We start from the raw sequence: 19,830 nt of genomic DNA on the forward strand, positions 1-19,830 counted from the left end.
GCATGATGCAAGTTCAGTGTGGATCTGGGGGACTATACTGCTGCTAACTCATAACTACAGATTAGTAGCCAACATAACAACTATTAATTTGTCTATGGTCGAAGTATTTATTTAATAGCAGTGAGAGACGAGGAGAGATGCAGCAATGGGATACATTAAAGCAGCTTGCAAGAAGAGGGGAGATCTTACCACACCAGCTTGCATTCTCTTGAGTAGCTCCTGCAATCGTACCCATATACACCTCCCACAATCAGTCCTGTGGTCTTTCTTCTCTGTGCTTTCTGACTTCCACCAGTGGGGCAGACACAAAGGTTTATTTACTTTATGCATCCCCATCTACACCTTAGTTGAGCAGGTTCAAGAAGCTAGAAATGATTGAGTGAACGTCTATTCAGCTGTTCTCTGAATTTCATCCAGTCTATGCTCCCCTCTTCTGCCAACTTAGTTCTGCTTCCCTAAATAACTTCCCCTGTACTCCCTCTTCCATCAAGTAAATTCACTCTTCCCCCAAATACCATACCCTCCCACCCACACACAAACTACCCCAGACTAAGGACAGAATCCTATCTCACTGTACAGGCCCAAATGGCAATATTCCAGCTGTGTAACTGCGGTTGTAGGCAATTGACCAAATTCACAATCCTTCTCTATGGGCAACATGGACCCTTAGACTTATGTTAGCACACTAATGCTTCTGCAACCTACTGTACAGCAGTAGTCCAAACTGTGTCAGGAGTCAAATCACAAACTGTGAATAGTGCCTAAAATTTCAGTTAAGTGGATAGCAAATTGTCATTTGAGCATGTAAAGTGAAATGGGATTTTATCACATGTGCCCATGGCCAGGATTTTGGCTGCTCCCCTACAAATTTCCTTGCTATCTGGGGCAGGAATTAGGAAAAAGATGGAGGAGCTCCTGGGCACCATTATTGCCCTTCTCCACCTCATCTGCCCTCTTTTAAAAGGTACTTCCACTTATTACATCCACCATCTGTTCCTGTACTCAAAAATCATTAACCAGACCAAGAATCCCCTCATTGTTCGTAAGCTCCCCTTGCTTTCTGAACTTCCGAGGAAAAACCTCCCTGGTGTATGTGCACCTCCATCACACACACAACCTGAGGGACCTCCTTTCACTTACCCCAGGTTGATAAATAAGACAGTCTAACACTTCTCTCTGTCCTCAGACTCCGACTACAGGCCCCTCACTTAGACCTTTCTGCCTGCAGCCCATCTCCATCTAATGGCCTTTATCTTGTCTCTCATTCTCCCCATCTTCTGGGCACAGTCTGGCAACCCTCTGCCTTCACTATCACCCAAGTAGGCCCCGCACCTCCTTCCCCTGCCCATTAGCACGACCTACTCCTCCACTCAGAAAACTAAGCACAGCTTGTGCCCAACTTTCCCCCCTTCCCTGCCAACGCTGCCTCAGCTCAGCACCCCTCCATCACAGGAGCTCAGTAGCAACAGAGAAAGATATAAATGAAATCCTAGCTAAGCTTAGCTTCCCACTAGGTTTAGTGACCAATGCAGTGGCCTGGGAATCCACAAAGCTAAATTAGTTTAAGTCATCCACAGTGCAGCTGGGAGGATGGAGGGGCCCGCACCTGAGCTCTCTGGCTGGAGTCCTCATGAGTTTAACAAGAGCTCCAACTGCCTCCATGGGGCATAGAAAGTTACCATTGTGGGATCCCTTCCACCTCCTGGCCCTCCGTCCCTGCACAACACTAAATGGGATTGAGAAGGGCTCCTGGGAGCTGCCTGGTGTTCCCAAGTTGGCCTCCCAGTTTCTCCAGGTGCCCAGCAAGTTTCTGGGCTCATGCAATAGCAGCAGCACCTGCAGGGGAGTGGCGGCCTCTGCTGGTGATAGCCAGAACTTCAGCCCAACATCAAACCCACAGCAGCAGCTTTGTTCCAGCCAAAACTGCAGCATAAGGAACAGCATAACTAAGGAGGAGCAACTAGGATAGCAGCCAGACACCAACTTCCTATTTATTTATTTATCCAACTGTCCATCCATTTATTAGTTTTATATCCTGCTGTATCCCAAGGGCTCAGAGCAAACCACAAAGAGGATTCTCTAACACTCCAAAACTCAAGGACCCAACTCCCCAACCATCACCTATAAGACCGAAGGTGCAAAAATAACCACTGCTACAGCTGTTGGCTGACCACACAAGCAACCAAGCAACTGGCACTGCCCTGCCATGCCCCTGAGCTTAAGATACAAATTAGTCAACAAAATCCTCGACAGAAGCGTCTCAAAGTTGCTACAGGCCAACATTCATGCTGTCAAAAATAACTGGCCTCAACCAAATACCAAAGCAAGCAACACATCAGCCTCCAGTTCTATTGGTTTTTCTTCTCCAATGCCCTGTACTCTATTTTCATACATATCCCCTGTTCCCCTACATACTTGCAAGTTCCCATATAATCCAAACACCTGCTTGGGAGGGTGCATCTGCTATTATGATTTAACGTTTCCATGCTCCTACAGCATTAAAAGTTAGCTAAATCACTATTACGTGATCACACAAAACTTGCCAACCATACCTGCAGAGAATGTGGGTTTATAAAACTGTAAGTCACTGTAAAGCTTCCTTAATTTTAGTCGATCTACTCAGAGAACCAGGGAGAGGCAAGTTGTTGAGAGCGACTACTCTGCAGTGCAGCATTTTGGAACCTGGGAATGGCTTCTCTGATGCCGGGAATAAGAGGAGACTAACCTTTTAGGCAACTCAAGAAATCATTAGACCAGTGCTGTGACAGAGAATGCATGTTGCTCAGAGGAGAGAGACAGAAAGCAAAAGTACTCTCTGCATTTAGCAGAGAAAGATGAATATTTCTCCATGTCCCTCCACTTTTATCATGATCAACAGCTTGTCGTCAGTGTGTTGCTAAAATTAGAATTACCCTGTGGGCATGGACACACACACACAATGAAGGATCCAGAATGGATCAGTGAAATCAATGATATTTTTTCAAAAATTAATATTTAATAAAATATTGTTAGGAATGATGTACTTTTCCTGGTTTGAAGCTTTCCTTCTCCTCATGGTTAATTCATGATTTCTATCAGTTATGAAAGGGAATTTATGGAACAGTGAGCTGACATTATTGATATTAAAGAAGCAGTATGATTGATGTGCTAATTGCATCGATTTTTCCCCCAGATTCTACTTTATTTTACACTAATGAACACACAGACCAGCTGTGACAGTAAACCAAGATAACACATTTACAACAGCAGCAGCAGAGGTACTACTTTACAACTCCATGTGCATCTCATGGGCATTCCAGATTTCCCGGCCCCCTTCTCATGCATGGATGGTAATTACAGTGGAACAAGACAGTTCACAGCAGTGTTCTGATTCACACCATCTTATCAGGCAGTTAATATAAACCCGTTGTTTCAACTTAAGCAATAGCATTTACTTGAGTTCTCATCCACTGACAGAAACATCTGTCCTGCCCTTCACTTCCCTTCCCTCTTGCCTGAGCCTGCCTTTTACCTCAAATATAGTCTTCATTTACTGAACAGTAAAATCCAATATGAGTTTCTAGCCATGCCATTGCAATGCCTTAAGAATGTCTTCCTTACTTTAATTTTTTTCAGTTGCATTAGCATTTCACCACTAGCCATCACATCTGTTATTCCACACTACTAGAAGTCCACATCTGCCATAACCATTACAGTGAAAAGGAAGTTACAAGTGAACTATAGTTCATAAAATACTAAAAGAGCAACAACTGCTGTTTAGTATTCACTTCCAAAGTGCTAACCTCCATGGCCTAGGAGGGTATGCTATGATAATACTTAACAGATAGCATTTAGAGATGTAATTGGGACTGATAGATTTTTGTTAAAATGTGATCTATGAAAGGAGAGGGAATAGGCAGAGGCCACTGGTGATTAGTGTAACCAGACTAACAGAGGCTGTTTACTGAAAGCAAATATAATCCATGCAATAAAGCCCTCTTTGGAGAAATTGCTTGCAAGGGAAGAGACAATTTCACAGGGATGAGTAGGGGGGAAGGTCAGTAAGTTTCTATAAGAGTTATTTACAGAGAGAATATTGAAGAATCAGCTTCTCTGAAGGGAGAAATGTGAGTTTCTGTGGGGAGAAGCAGCTTTGCCTTGGTTTCAGATTTGATCGCAGATCAAGCTTCTGCTTTATGTAATGTTCTAGGATACAACCATGGACAACGTGGGAAAAATAATGTTCATCTCGCCAATAGATTTCTTTAAAAAAGTACTGTTTTTTGTCAGCAAAACTGACAAGCTGAAGAGACAGTTCATTTAGTCCAACCAAAAGTCATGGCCTCAGTCACTTTACTAATGTATGTTGCAAAAGAAATATTATAAATAGAATTACAGACTTTATCGACTATTCAGAACCTTTTCAGAGAGAAGCTGATGTATGGCTTGATTCTAAAATAAAGATTACTAAATTGTCTTGTTTGCAAAATGAATTATATCATCTGATTTTACATTTTCATCCAAAAAAAAAAACCGTAACACTTTCCTCAAGCGTGTATATTTGTGTATGTATGTGTGGATCTAAGCACTTATAAAGTCCACAAAGGGAATGTGACAGGTTTAAATATAGTCGCAAAAGGATACTCATTCAACACATGCTGTGCTCAGCATTTGAGAGTCATCTAGTGATTGCTTAATAAGTTGTCAACTTCCATTATCAGTGTATTCTTTCAAAGCTTCTTTTGAAACTTCTCTGTTTGTGGGAGCAAAGGAGCAGGAATATGTTGGTCATGAAAAATACTAAACATAGGGAGGAAGTTTTGACTTGGAGGTCACAGTTTAAAATTTTTAAAAATAATTTGGTTTCAGTATTAACTATTTATCCAGCTATAAATTACATATTTATTCACTTGGATAAAATTATTGGCTTCAAACTGCTACCTCCTCAGATCCCTTCTCAGACTGACTACTGATTATATTAATCTGATTATTTCATTAATTAGAACATTTAATTCCAACCCAATATGGAAGCTAACTGGTGGAGTTGATTTTGATTTGAAAGCTGTTTCATTATTTTCAATTTAGCTGAGACTTAACAGCAGCATAGCTTTAATAACTTTTTCTTGATTTTATTTTTGTTTAATTTATACAGCAGGCCCACATCATATTTCTTTCAATAAACATCCTGGGTTTTAAATCTTTGAGGACTTGCACAGACACCAGCCAGTCAGCCTAAAAGACTTAACAAGTTCACCCTAATTGTCTTTGGTTCTCACAATGCCTAAAACTATTTTGTGTATAGAACAGAAATAATGAATTGGGACTACTGAGATGGTATGATCTGGCATGCTGCCTGTTGCATGCAATTAAAGTATTTTGACCTTATAAAGTTTCTTACAAAAAAAAAAATCTCTTAATCAGAATTTTTCTTTTACAGTTTCTATTCAGCAGTTTTTTCTTGTTCTTCATTTTGAGTTGAGTCACTTGACACAACCAACTGCTGTGCATATTGATCTGGCCAATTTTGTCATCACTGGGAACAACTCAAGTTGCCAAAGGGTGGGCATCAGCAAGAATGGTGCTCATGCTAGGGCAACTGAGCCAACTGAAGATGAAAAAAAGCTTGGCAGCTGCTGCTTGTGTTGTAGGCAGGGAAGGCCAAGGAAGGAAAGAAGTTAACTTGCACCGTGATGTGAGGTTATAACTTACTGCTACTAATGCTAACTCTCACAAGAAGCTTAGAATAATTAGTCTTCCCACTACATATTTATAATAAAAAGCTGCATAACTTGTACAGAGAAGAGGCTTCTTGTTCACCATTGGAAGAATAGGTCCAGCTCACCACAGAATTGACACATTTTTCAGATTATCCGATATGAGCAAGAAAGGTAACTGCTGAAGGCCTTGTTGGATTAGACCAGGGGTATCCAACCTTTTTGAATGTGGGGCCGGATCATGAACTTTATCACCCAGTGGGCCGGCGAGCCATATTCAAAGACCTCCCAGGAGTCGTATCACATCAGGAAGTGATGTCATGTGACCTTTGACACCAATGAAGTTGCAGAAAGTGACAATGAAATGGGTCTAACCAGTTCAAAACTCTCCCTCTATAGCATCCACCTCTGCCACTGTCTGAGACAGGATACTAAGCTAGATGGACCATGGGGCTGACCAAACATGGCACTTTTTATGCTCTTATGTTCAGAAGCTTTAATGTTCTTTGGCTGAGCTTCCAAACTATGGCTGCGATTTGCAAAAAGGGGTAGATACAAAGCTGTCATAAATGATTTGGTGCCCTCTAAATCCCATTCATTTTAATGGAAGTTGACCTTCTGACTTAGCTTTGAAAATCTCAGCCCAAGGTGCCAACCAAATGAGTCGAAATATATTTTGCATTTCTATGCAGTGCATCTATGTAGGGCTCTCCAAGCATTTTACAAACATTAAATTAACCTCAGGACGAGCCCAGCCGGAGCAGCAGGGGCTCAGCTGCACTTCCCCCCTACCTGCACTGGTCAGTCCCAAGCACACGGCTACTGGGGATGGAAGGAGCCTGGCTGGGTCTGCCCCAGCTAGCAGAAGCGGCAGCAGAGCCATGTGCTGCTCGGGATGGGACGAACTTGGCTGGAGCAGCAGGGGCTGAGCTGCATTTTTCCCCTGCCTGCACTGGTCAGTCCCGAGAGGCACATGGCTCCGCTGCCACTTCTGCTGGCCGATGTAGACCCGGCTGGGTTCCTCCCGTCCCCAGCAGCACATGGGAAGCTGGCTTCAGCTGCATGCTGCTCCGGATGAGACAGACCCGCCCAGGCCAGCACCAGCCAGCAGAAGTGGCGGCGGTGCAGGTAGGGGGAAAGTGCAGCTGAGCCCCTGCTGCTCCAGCTGGGCTCATCCTGTCTTGAGCGGCACACAGCTACTCCTCTTCCCACACACACTGCGTCAGCAACATCAAGCTGACACAGTGCATGTGGGAACCTTGTCCCTTCCCCAGCCCTTCAGCAGCCATTAAGAAGCTGCTGAGGGGTTGGGGGAGGGACAAGGGGTGGGAATGAAAGTAAACAGTGTTTTGTTTCCTGTCGCAGCACCGCGGGCCTCAGAAAACGGCTTGGTGGGCCGCACGTTGGACAAGCCTGTATTAGACCTTAGATGCCTCTATCTTGTTGTTACACTGCTTGATGCTCCAAATAATGTACTAATCTTTACTAACACATCAGAAAGTCATGGTTCACAGTGACTACATTTATCTGACATCTGATACCACCTGTGCAAGTGGCCACCAGTTGTCACATATCTGCCTCATACTGTTTGGCAGCACACTATTAGAAAGACATGCTCTGAAACATAATGGTAGAAGCAGAGTGCACAACAGTATTGGGAAAAAAACCCAACTTATGTTTAGGTAAATACTGTTCAATTAAAGCATCTCACATGTTCATACACAGAGTTATAAACAGTTCAACCAGTCTCTAGCCCAACTGTGAGGAACACATGAAAAGTCTAGAAGACTTAGAAAGAAATTATTCCTGGACTACTCCCAGTATCTGCAGATAAATTAAAGAGACTATATTTTCTTCTCTAGTATTTGGCAAGAGTTAATATTCTATAAATTCCCCATAATACACACTCTTTATTGGAGTATATTTTAATACAAATATTTTATTTAAAAGTTATAGTAGTTAATATTGCTCAGGTATTTTAAATATTATGACAGAAAGTGGCGATTGTTCAAGATTTAACTCCAGGAAGGCATTTCCCTATCTTGTAGCATGGAGTGCATTAGAATTTGTCTCATCCTTTGACGGTGTCTTTTGTGTTAGTTCTGCACTCTCTCTCTCTCTCATATATATGGTATTACATAAAATAAACCTAGGCTGAAGAAAAGTTCTTTAAAGTTTCAAAATCATACACCTGACATACAAGAAATACCACATTTCCAGTTGCCTGTGCAACTTTAATATACTCCTTGCTTCATTCATCTTGAAAAATGAATGAAGCATAGGTCCTATGCTAAAAAAGGTGATATTATAATTAAATACATTATGGAAAAGTACATATACAAAGTCTTTGAACAAAAATTATACTGGTAGTCACAGATCTCATATTTCCTATTGCTGAAAGCTGCTGCCACTTGATGTGGACTTCTCTGACAATATTTAAGGTTGTATGTTATCTGGGCATATTGATAATAGTTTCCCAAGTAACGGAAGTCACAGAGGGAAATGCTATTGTTTAAGCTTTTATCTCAGGCAAACTTGAACATAATTTCATGGGACAAAAAAAAAGCAAGCACCTCTGTTGCCTGTAGATTTTTCCACTGTACCAGATTTCAAAGACTTCCTGCAAGCACCTCTCTCCAAAAAGGTGGCAAAAATCCTTTATAATGGAATTGGCTAGGTACCTTAATATATAATATATAAATACTTTATAACACAACTCGAAAAGAGGTACAGTAGCAACAGCATCAAAACACAAAGTTTAATGTCTTCTCTGCGTGGAAAAATGTTAACAGTTATACCAGTATAGGTAAACCAGAGTAACTCTACCATATGGGCACTCTTATTTTTGCCTTGTTTTCAGGTTTAGCTGAAAAACAATCCCAAATGACAGGGGAAGAGCTCTTAAAAAAGAGGTACTCTTACACTGGCATAAGACCATTCATACATGAAGAAGGAGGGTTCTACCAGTATAACAACCATCACTGTTTAAATTCATTAAAACTTCATTTATTCCCCTCAAAATCTTTCTTGTGTAAGCAAACTTTGAAGTGGGCACCCCGTAAATCAAAATCCAAACCTTAGAACAAAAATCTCCAGAACTGAATGAAGAAGAATGGAGGTAAACATATAGGACAGATTCAAGGAAAATAAGAGGCAGAAGTTAACTGCTTACATTTTCATATGAACAATCATTTGAATTAGCGATGTAAACAGGTCAGGTCTGTGTTATAGGCAGCCACCAAGCATGGAGCAGTGCCAACTGCGGTGCAGCTAGTTTTGCACCCCACTTCCTCCCTAGGTCAGCTGTTGCTCTGGTTCTCCCCACCTAGTTATGCCACTGATTTGAATATACTGGATACTGATTTAATTTGAATAGAAAGTTAAGACTGACTGACATTTAAGAAAGAAGAAATATAGTCCCTCAGTCCATCCCAATATTTTTTAATTTCTCCCCTTTGAAAGTGCTCAAAGGGGACTTTTGGTGTAACACACATCTTAGGAGTAAGTTAAATCGGGTGATAAAAATGTAAATCAAATTAGGGAAGGCACTTGAGCTGCTTGCAGACGTTAAAACAAACAAAAAACCAGCACTTTAAACTTGGTGTGCACCCGCGCCAAGCCCAGCGCATGCCCAAAAACGGCAGCATGTTAGTTGGACCCGGCTTGCCCAAAGTCTGCATAGATTGGGTGCATTAGTGGGGCTTTTTTGGCACTTTTATCCAATAGCTGATTGATTCTGCTTTAGATAAAGGCTCTAAAAAGCCCCACTGAAGCATCTGATCTATACAGATACTGCAGAGCCGAGTCAAAGTAATGTGCTGCTTCCTCTGGTATTTTGGGGATTTTTTTATTATTTCTGGAAGCAGCCTTAATGTCTGAAAGCTTGTCCAACAGTTCTATGCAGTTGATCCAAGAAAAGATATCCCCAAAAATCCTTGCCTCTTGTAAAAACAAAATAATATGTTCCTAAAAGACAATAAGTCATCATATTTTGAGCTAAGTAATATAAAAAGGAACACTGAATACTTAAGGAACTATTTTTCCCTAATTGCTGTTTTAAGGCATGATAAGAGATTAGAGAAAAAACACATCACCTTTAAGCTCATTTTGCCCATTTGATAACATTTTGCATAGTTAGTTTCACTTCATGTATTACCAAATAAATCTCTACCGTCTTTCACATGCCAAGCGAACGGTAGAAGTAAGTTGTGGAAACATACATGACTGAAAAAAGTGATTGAAATATCACAGATATTGGCAGAAAGATGCAAGGACAAACATAGAAAATATCTGTTTTTTAAAGTAGACTAAGTTTTGCATATTCTATTCTCATTAACAACATGCTACTTGCCATACGGGCCCTCCCTGATACAACTGAACATATTTTATTGATTATCTGACTGACTAAGCCACATATTCAAAAAGGGAATACTCCATTCTTTCACACAAGAAAAGGAAGACTGATCAAGTATACTAAATGCAGCTAGTTTCTTCACACTTGCATTTCAAGCTAAAAAGGTTGTTTTACTAGTTATTTTCCATTTCTATTTCTATCATAGTTCAGGCATGCCCACTTACCTTTATAGTAACATTTCCTTTTGTTATTTTTCTCATGTTGAAGCCTACTGTAGGGATCATATCTTCTGTAAACTGCCCTGACTAAAGGGGAAACAAAAATGTTCTAATTAATGTAAGTAATAATTAATTGTTAATGTCAGCAATATTTCGTTTTGAGAACTGAACATGTTCATTCTTTATAAGAACCAATACATTCATTAACTAACTTTCTGGCTACATAAGAAGCTCTGCTGTAGTTTGTGTCTTTTCTTCCTTGGACTGGCAGAACTCATCACCAGCAGAGCCGGGGACCTTGCATAAAGTTTAATCCAAGTCTTGCAGCAAATCTGGGAGTAGCACTGCTGGAACTAGAAGAGAACTTGCCAACACCAGGACTTTTCCTCACCACTTTTCCCCACCTCAAAGTTCCTCACCACTGCTGCCAGCAATTCAGCCCCAACAGTAACGAAAGGTGACAGAGTACTGGCATAGGAAGCACTGCAGATGACACTGTCATCTTGGATACATCTATCTATACCATGGCAGTAGCACACCAAGCTCATCCCGGCACTGGCATACCCGACCCACAACTGCCCCTTGAACACTCCTAGAAATACACTGATGAAGATATCCTGGAGTCAACCCCAGCAGCCACTCTCAAGTAGGCCAATGACTGAGGGCTTGAAAACAGCCACAGAGCATCTTCACCACAGCACTGCCATACCTGGAACATGGCAGTTGGACTGGCTTAGTGGGCTGAGCTAAGAAACAGCTTGGACTGGGCACACACACCACTGCTGCAGTGTAGACATGTCCCTTGAGTAGCAGGGTGCATTTTCTTTTGTCTCCTAAATATCTCCAACAGTAGAGGAAAAAACAGAAACGTACCTGTGCTCCTTTACAGAACCACATGCCTAGCGGAAATAGCAAAAGTTTGAAATTGAGCTGACTCAGACAACATCTAGTTAGTTTCAATGTATGATGCAGGCACTGGACTCATTTGTTCAATATTTATTTTTATGCTGCGCACATATTTGGAAGCTAGAAACCAGTGATATTATTTATTATTCAACATTGGAATCTTGGAAAAACTTGACAGATACATCAGGAACCTATTACAGTAAAAGCTTTGTTACCTGGCACCCATGAGAAATGGTGCGGGGGAGGATACCAAAATATGCCAGTTAATTGAGAGGCCCGAACAGGCATTTTTGCCTGTTCTGGCTGCTGCTTCTCCTGCCACCCCTCCCGCAGCATCACTGACCCTCCCGCGGGCTCCGCGCAGCCTGCCATTGGAGCTCACAGAAACCGGAGGTGTCATGGTGGGCACTTCCAGTTTCACTTTACCTTATAAGCTGGCATGCCAGTTAATAGAACATACCAGCTTGTAAGGTGCTAGTTATTGGAGTTTTTATTGTAAATATATTATCTGAATAAACCCAAAGAAAATATTTTTTCTATTTTTATTAAATCTAGATATCATATTAGATAGAAAGATATGGCTTTTTTATGATATACAATTACTTCGGCATTTGGAGGTCTCAGGGAGTCCTCAAAGAGCTAGTGTCTTCTTTATAGATCTGTCTTATCTTTCTGAGACTTTTTGATTATGATTAAAAGGAATTAATGACAAACTAGACAACAGCACTTTACAGTTCTATTGTCCGTACACAATAGGGAACTTTCCAGCTGGAAAATAATGGAGGAGGAGGACAAAGTGACTAAGCTATCTTTCGGATGTCAAGAAAAATGTTCAGATCACAGCATTTGTACAGGGCTATCAGCAACCTTGAAATGAAGAATAAAAGTTGATGAAACAGATCCTGCTTGCTTGGAAAGTCCTACAAGATTTGTATTTTGCACTTACAGATACTCAAGAGATACAGTCATACACTCTTTTTCTATTATATTTCAATATAAACTTACACAACATTCTGAAAATATATGAGTTTTGAAATTAACATTTTCAATATCTGTAAACACCGGTGTTATTACCTGTCACTATTACTATTAACAGCATCATATCCTGCTTTACTGTGCTGACTGAAATCCAAAATAATTTCATTAAAGATGATGGAATTAGTCTGCATTTACACTGTTGAAACAAGACAATCTTAACCAAACTCTTCAGAGTAGTCTTTCCAAAAGTGTGTTTGAGGAGTACATAGTAACATGGGACCCTGATCCTGACTTTGGACCTCTTGATTCTACCGCAAACTGAACAACTGCTTATCATGCTTTTTTATGGTCCATCAGAATTTGCATTTAAGATTCTCATTCCTTTGTCGCAATGATATATTTTCTCCCCTTCCTCCCCCTTCCTTAGTCTGTGTATTACTTTATCTTGAACTATTTATCTGAGAACTGAAAACAATCCTTCTCTGATGGTTATCATGACATCTTATCTCAAATTCCAAGAGCACAATAAAGGAGCTTTGCCATCGCAGCAGCCTGTGCCTAACCCTATGTCAGAAAACACTGTAAAGAACCAGCCTCCGATAACTTCCTTCTTAAGCCACGTCTAGTGACAGAAGTACATTATTATTCACCAAGTCATCGCGGGTGCTGACAGCAATGTGGGGGGGCTGTATGTTCCATTTGTTGCCTAATCACACTCTGAGTTGAATTAAATAACATTCAAGGACAAAGAATTTTAAACAGAGGTGTACTGATATATTGGTTGCATGTCGGATCGGCACCGATAAAAGGAAAATTAACCTTATCGGCCTTTCTTAGCTGCTGTAGCCAATAATGTCACCAATAAATATGCCTTCTGGCCAGGGCCCCTGGACACAGCATGCAAGCCCACACCTGCAGCACACATGCAGCCAGAAATGCAGCTGGACAGCATGGAAAGTAGCACCTTGCAGTAAGTCTGTGCAGGGGAAGGGACGTAGTGGGGAGGGGGGGCAGATTGAGGGCCCCCCCCCAGGTGTGGGAGGGACTAGTACAGGGGCTGGGGGCACTGCCAAGCCAAGACAGTGAATGGGACCCCAGAGCCAGGGGCGGGAAGCAGGATGGAGCCCTAGGCTGCTTGTCCAGGGAGTGCGGCTCCCCATGGCTGCCTCCCCCGCACAGGGGAGACATTGGAGGGGGGCGTCACGTGCCCCCCTGGATTTGTGCATGGGGTGGATGTGGGCTGCCCGCTGCAGGCTCAAGGCCAGCCTCGTGTGGAGGAGTGGCTCCAGACTCTTCCCCTTGTGGGGGGCAGGTAGCAGCAGGACTGAGAAGGGTGGCTATAGGGGTGCTAAGGCAAATTTTGGGATGGCTGTTGCCCTCTCAAGCCCCCCCTCCCAATGCCACCTCTGCTCAGGCCACTTTCCTCCACTGCCTTTCCCTCAGGAGTCCCATGCTGGCCATGTGCCCCCTGCCCACCCCACAGCATAGGGCTCCCAAGGGAAAGACAGCTGAGCAAAATGCTCTGGCAAGGCCAGTGCTAGGGGAGGCTTTGTCATCCCAAAATTTACCTTAGCTCCCCTGAAGCCATCCCTCCCAGCACTGCCACTACCATTACCACCCACCCCACACAGCTGAGCCCACCCCACTCACCCTCTCCAGGCCCAGCCCCCACAGCTGGGAAGAAGCTAGCACCACCCCTAGCCCCGAGCCCCCAGCAAGCAGCCCTCATCCACGCTGTGTACAAATTCAGGGGGGCACATGCCTCCCCAAGGGAGTGCACACAACAGCAGGGAGTCACTCCCCATGCCCTCTGGAAGAACCGCACACAGCTCCATTCTGCTGCCCGCCCAGTCCCAGGCTCCTATTCACTACTCTGGCTGGGCAGTGCCCCCAGACACAGCCCCTGCCCCACTCACTCCCTCAGCTTGATCTGTCCTCTTCAAGCCCCGTCCCTCCCCCCAAAGCCCTTCCCCTCCACAGGCTTACCTGCAGGGTGCTGCTCTCCACACTGCCCAGCTGCATTTCTGTAAATCAGCTATAGGATCAGTATCAGCTGATATGACCAGTTAATAATCGGCTATCGATACTGGCCAAGAAAATCTTTATCGGTACACCCTAGCTGAAAGTCCTGCCTGCTTCCTTCCAACGTTGTTACCACTAGTTAAGTTGTAGCAGTAATACATGACTGGGACATTTCCTAATGGAAAAACAACTGAAAACCTAAAAGTGTCAGCCCTTCCACTAATTTGTTCTTCTACAGTTTAGAGTAATAGGCTTGAAGTTTCTGCTGATCCCTGTATCCAGCACCATAAACACACTACTACTGGATCAGCCAGTCCTTGGTAAAGTACTATACCTCTTCCTTTCCTCTTACAGGAGAACTTCACTTTTTACAAATCTTGCAAATGGCAGTCACTCTCCTCCCACAGCTTTGAGTAGGTGATTGAGAGCCATTTTCCTAAACTGAGTGAGGCTGACAGCACTGGTGGTAAGGCCCAGGTCATCAGCAACATCTAGATACCTGTTGTTTTGCCTTTTCCATTTGAACTTCATACATTTTCTCTTTGGTGATCTGTAGTTCCTTCTCATGTTTCCACTGCCACCTCCCATTCCCTGCCCTCCATTGTTCCATCTCTCTCCTCTTCCTTCCTCCTACAAACTCACAACACACTCCCTTTACCCACCTTTGCTCTTGCACCATAAACTAAAGCTAGCTATTGTGAGGCTATAGATATGTTTCTATCATCATTTCAGTCACTTTCCTTACATGTTACACTTTCCCCACGCTTTCTCTGGTTTTTGTGTTCTTAAAATCCTAGTTTTTCAAGGTAGAGACTGAGCCTTCAAGCATGCCTGGAAGCATCTAGTTCTTTGGTAGACAATATTCTAATATAAAGTAGCAATAAAAAGTAACAGGCAAAACGGAGAAGAGGGGTTGCACAGAGAAGTCAAAAGGAATGATGAACTGTGTAACTGTACAGGGATATTCAGTAAGCATCAAGGAGGCAAATCTCTAGGAAGGAGAACAATGGCAGGGAAAACTAGGAAGTGAAAGGTACCATACCAATTCAACCATAGGGACAACAATGGCATGCTAAGTAGAAATAGTGAAAGGTCACCGTCATGTAAAGAGCAAAGGAAAGGAAGTCACCAAAAAAGACTAAATCAGACATACTGTGCAGAGAGAGCTATCAAAGAAAGAGGGCTAAAGTTTAATTAGATGGACAGAGAGTCACTAGAGCGCTGCAGTTAAAAGAGCAGCATGATCTACACAAGGGCTGTCCAAATGGCAGCCACAGGCCACATGTAGCCTGCGAGTGGTCAAACCACAGCTGGTGGGGCCAGAAATTCTGCGTGAAGATGAGTAGTAGCAGCTAACTCCTGAGGCCACCAGGACCACCGTGCTGTGCAGCCAGCACCTGGATGGTTAATGCTGCCGCCACTCATGCTCCCACACAGTCTCCCAAATAAGAGCCCCTTTGGGGCACTTTTCAGCACCAGCAGCAGGGTGAGCAGGAGGAGTAACCCCATGGAGGCTGGTTGTCCTGCCGCTGGATTTCCATGTCAAGATCCCAGCTTTCAGAGGCAGGGCAGGTAGCACACACGGATTAACACCGCTGCTACCCCCACCACCCTGCAGCGCCAGAGCTAGGATGGTCCAAGCCCCTGGAGACTGACCCTGTGGCCAGGGGTGCTGCTGGTTAAGGCCCACGTCCTCCCCAAGCACCCCTCCTACCTCGTTTTGAACCTATGACCAGCACCCCCACCCCTGCTTTCTGCACTATGTGTCCCAAGGAGTCCGTTCGTCCCCCTTTCCTGTAGTCTCCCTGTCTGCAGGAGGCTAATGAAGAACGGGCTGGGCTGGGCTCACGTGATTTGGAAGGGGACAAACAGGGCCACCCCTTTCCCGATCTAACTGTGCCCGGCCCAGCGGCTCCCCTCGTGCCCTGCCCGGCCCGCCCCGCGTGCGTGTGCAGGGCCGGGCAGCGCCCCCCGGGCACCGCGGCTGTGGCGGCGGGCCCCGCGGTGCCGCAGCCCCCTCCTACCGCCAGCACGGTGAGCAGCGTGGTCTTGCCCGAGTACTGCAGCCCCACCAGCGTCAGCTCCATCTCCTCCTTCCAGAACAGCGAGCGCAGCCAGTCCAGCAGCCGCGCCACCAACGCCAGCATCGCGGCCAGCACCCCGGCCCACGGCACGGTACGGCACGGCCCGCCTCAGCTGGGCCGCGGGCGCGGCGGCCTCACGTGACGGCCCCGCCCGGCGGGGGGGGCGGGGCGCGGGGCGGGGCCGTCGCCGCCCGGCTCCGTCCCGGCCGCGCGCGGGGCAGGGTCCCTTCCCGGCGGGGGCTGAGCAGAGGAACGGTCGGGGGCCCTGATTGCACTTCGACGTGGCGGGGGGTCTACCAATACTTGGCCGCCCTTTATGGTGCCCGGATTGAATCGGACCTCCCCCCCCCGTTATGATTTTCATATCTTACAGAGGGATGTTGTCTCTTATGGGGGGGGTTACCTCCCCGTAATTCAGACCCTGCTGGCTGGAGTCCTCCATCTGCCTGCCCAGGACGGGGGTTCTGGCCAGGGGCACCTCCAGAGGCTGCAGGGCCACTTTGCTGGCCCGGGTCGGTTCGGGCCTCCTGCAGTCTCACTGGGCAGTGTCTGCTAGCTCCTTGGACGGGTCTGGGGGCCAGCGGACGCCACCCAGCACATTATTTTCGGTGCCCTCCACCCCCTCCGCGCTTGATTTGAACCTATGACCCTTGCTCCCGTCCCTCTTCTTGTTTTCCCGTGATCGCTGGTGTGTCCTTAGTGACCCCCGCATCAAGCCGGGCGTATAGCTCTACTTGGAGGGCTTCATCCCATGTTCCAGAACGGGCCCGACACATCGAAAGCCCTGGCTCATGGGTCTTGGCTCTTTGATTAGGGTCAGACCGATCCCGATATTGGAGGTCTGGAAGGAATTTATCCTCTGGTCATATTGGTATAGACTGGGGGCGGGCACAGCCCTCTCCCTGGGATCTCTTGACTGTACGTTAACCTTTTATAGAAGCAGCAGCAGGATGTTGGCAGCTGTGGTCTCCCTGACTGAACCGTGGTGGGTTTGGGGGCTATGTCAGCGTTGACAGAGGTAGCTTTATAAGGAGTTTAGATTATGGATTTGGAGAGGGCTGATCCCGCCTCAGGCAGGGGGCTGGACTAGGTGACCTCTGGAGGTCCCTTTCAGCCCTGCTGCTCCATGCTTCTTTGAGGCAAGGTTTTGGTTCCATGCAGGGCACCAAGGTCTGTTCAGAGGGCGCTGCTTGGGAGGAGAGGAGTTGGTTTCCTGCAGGGGAAGTCCCTTGGGGTGTAATGGGGTGGTCCCATGCAAGTGGCAGTGATTTGGAAGAGCCATGGTGTGTGGCACTTGGGAGGTGGCAGCTGGGTCCCTGCAGAGGAGCCACTTGGGAGATGACAGGCTGCATCTGCACAGATCGCACCACAAAAGAGAAGGGTTCTGCAAAGGGGCCTAAGTTGAAGGCAGCAAGCTTCAAGAGCTGGTTCCACCCAGGACTGTCACATGGCAAACAGCCAGCCATTATACACAACTAGTAATGAACTTGATGCAGAAGGGGACACAAAAGGCTAGCTTTATATGGGATGGGGGTGTCATATGGGAGGCAGCCAGATGGTTCTGCAGGAGAGACAGTTGTGTGGGAAAAGGGGCTGGATCCATGCATGCTTCTCATGTGACTTGACAAGATGGACTGCCATCACCATCAGGGTGTTACTTGAGGTTCTGTGGAGGGGGCATGAGAGAGAGGATAGGTTGATAGGTTGGGTTTGCTCAGGAGACTTCACATCAGAGGCAGCCAATTGGTCCACAAGTGTGTTGCCATAAGAGCACAACTCCTGACTTGCAGGAACGTTTGAGATGATGGCCTGTGTCCTTGGGGGGTGATTGCATAATAGGACTATAATGGAATTTCCCCTTCCCTCTGCCAGTAATGTTAGCCTTGGTGCCAAAGTTATCCACCTCCCCAACTATCTCTGTGTCTTTTTTGAAGCTTGTGCCTTACTTAAAGGCTAGCCATTCAGTTTTGGTCACTACTGTTAATCATTTTGCCATTCAGTTTCTTTCTTAAAAAGTCAATTTTTTGGTTGCTGTCTATTTGAAGTGACACAGTAGCCTTGCTTAACCATATGTTAGTGCCGACAGTGTCCAATTTCTGTGATAGTGACAGATTCCACATCATTACAAGAAATATCCCTTAGCATACAACAGATAGGGAACATGCTAAACTCAACAAATTATCCTGCCTCACAGCACTGCACAATTTATGTTTTTCATGTAAACACAAATGCTACACTAAACCTGGGTACATATGTTAATACTGTATACTTTTTGATATTTTGCCTTAACTGTAATTGATATTCTGCCTTAAACTGAAAGAGTGGCATGTTATATTTAGTTTCCTTGGTATTTGCTTGATTGGTACCATTTGCATTAAGGAGATGACATTCTTATCCTTAATTATTATATTTAGGTTCAGTATGGTAATACATTGAGAACAACCCCACTCTAGTAAGTACTGAGTAGTACAGAATGCATGAACAGCTTACAGTCTAAGGCCCCCTCTCATGTTACATTAACTGGTTAATTGCACAATTACCTTGAGACCAGCTACACATGCAAAGTAGCTACTATGCCATAAAAAGCTCTAACCATGTATGAAGTTGGACCTTGAAAATGTGTACTAACTTTATAGCTGGTTGCTGTTGAGCTTTAATGTGCATGTGTAGCAGGATCTTCCCTGTGGTGGGGAGCCTTGTCAGCTGTGGGCTTCCAGTCACAGAAGTGCACCATGCTCAGCTGGGGCTGGGAGTCCCACAGCTGCTGGGGTCGCTCAGCCTCAACAGCTGCAGACTCTGGGTCCTGGCAGCACCCACAGCTGCTGGATCCCCATAGCGTGCTTCCCAGTGCCAGCTCAGTCCCAGCAGTCACAGGGCATGGTTGTGATCTTCTACCTCCAGAGAAGTGTGATTGCTACAGTAGCAATCTCCCTGGCCCCACCTCAGCTGGAGGCTCCCAGCTGGGACAACTTGCTTCTTGCCTGATGCCGGAGGAGCTGGGGATTGATCTCCCCTTGCACTGGCAATAGGGCACAATGGGATCTAATATGCAATCCCACAATCATGCCTCCTGCCATGCACATGTGGTATGGCAAGAGGCACAATTGTGTGAATCGTGCATTAGATCCCATTGTCGTTTTACATGCACATATAGACAGGGCCTAAGAGATGAAAAAGACAAGAGAAGAGTGTAATAGCCTACAAAGGTCAAGTCAATTCCAGAGTTTTTCTTTTTAAGATATGAATTAGATAAGTCTAGTTTAGGAGTTGATGTGCTAAATGAAAAGACAGGGAAAGGACATTAAATGAGGAGGAATCAAGGTGGAAAGGGCGAATGAAAAGAGGAAAAAGAGGAAGAGCAGGATCTGGAAGATAACCATTATACAGCTATGGTGAAGCTTGAGGAAGACGACAAAGCACTTGGCAGAGAATGGCCAACCCAAATTGTAGAAAATACTTTGATGACTTCCTTGGTTTCTGCTTAGCTGTTTTCAAGACTTTGGCCCAGGCAATGCATCTGTGTTATTTGCTCTATAGAAGTGGTTCTCAACCTTTTTAGGTTTGAGGCACCCCTC

At 45.1% G+C, this 19,830-nt stretch overlaps 1 protein-coding gene across 1 annotated transcript in view; it reads right to left on the reverse strand.

The window, feature by feature from the left end:
• Positions 1-16,412, reverse strand: part of LOC149865658 (ADP-ribosylation factor-like protein 8B) — a 31,575-nt gene extending 15,163 nt beyond the window's left edge. The window contains exons 1-2 of the mRNA XM_090042167.1: positions 16,196-16,412; positions 10,272-10,352 (exon numbers count right to left, since the gene is read on the reverse strand). Of these exons, the coding sequence (XP_089898293.1) occupies positions 10,272-10,352; positions 16,196-16,318 (204 nt within the window). The 5' untranslated portion in view covers positions 16,319-16,412. The remainder of the gene's footprint in view (positions 1-10,271; positions 10,353-16,195) is intronic.
• Positions 16,413-19,830: the final 3,418 nt, after the last annotated feature.

This window comes from Crocodylus siamensis, chromosome 4, assembly GCF_052110815.1.
Source record: "Crocodylus siamensis isolate JL-2025a chromosome 4, ASM5211081v1, whole genome shotgun sequence".
In the NCBI taxonomy this organism is placed as follows: Eukaryota; Metazoa; Chordata; order Crocodylia; family Crocodylidae; genus Crocodylus; species Crocodylus siamensis.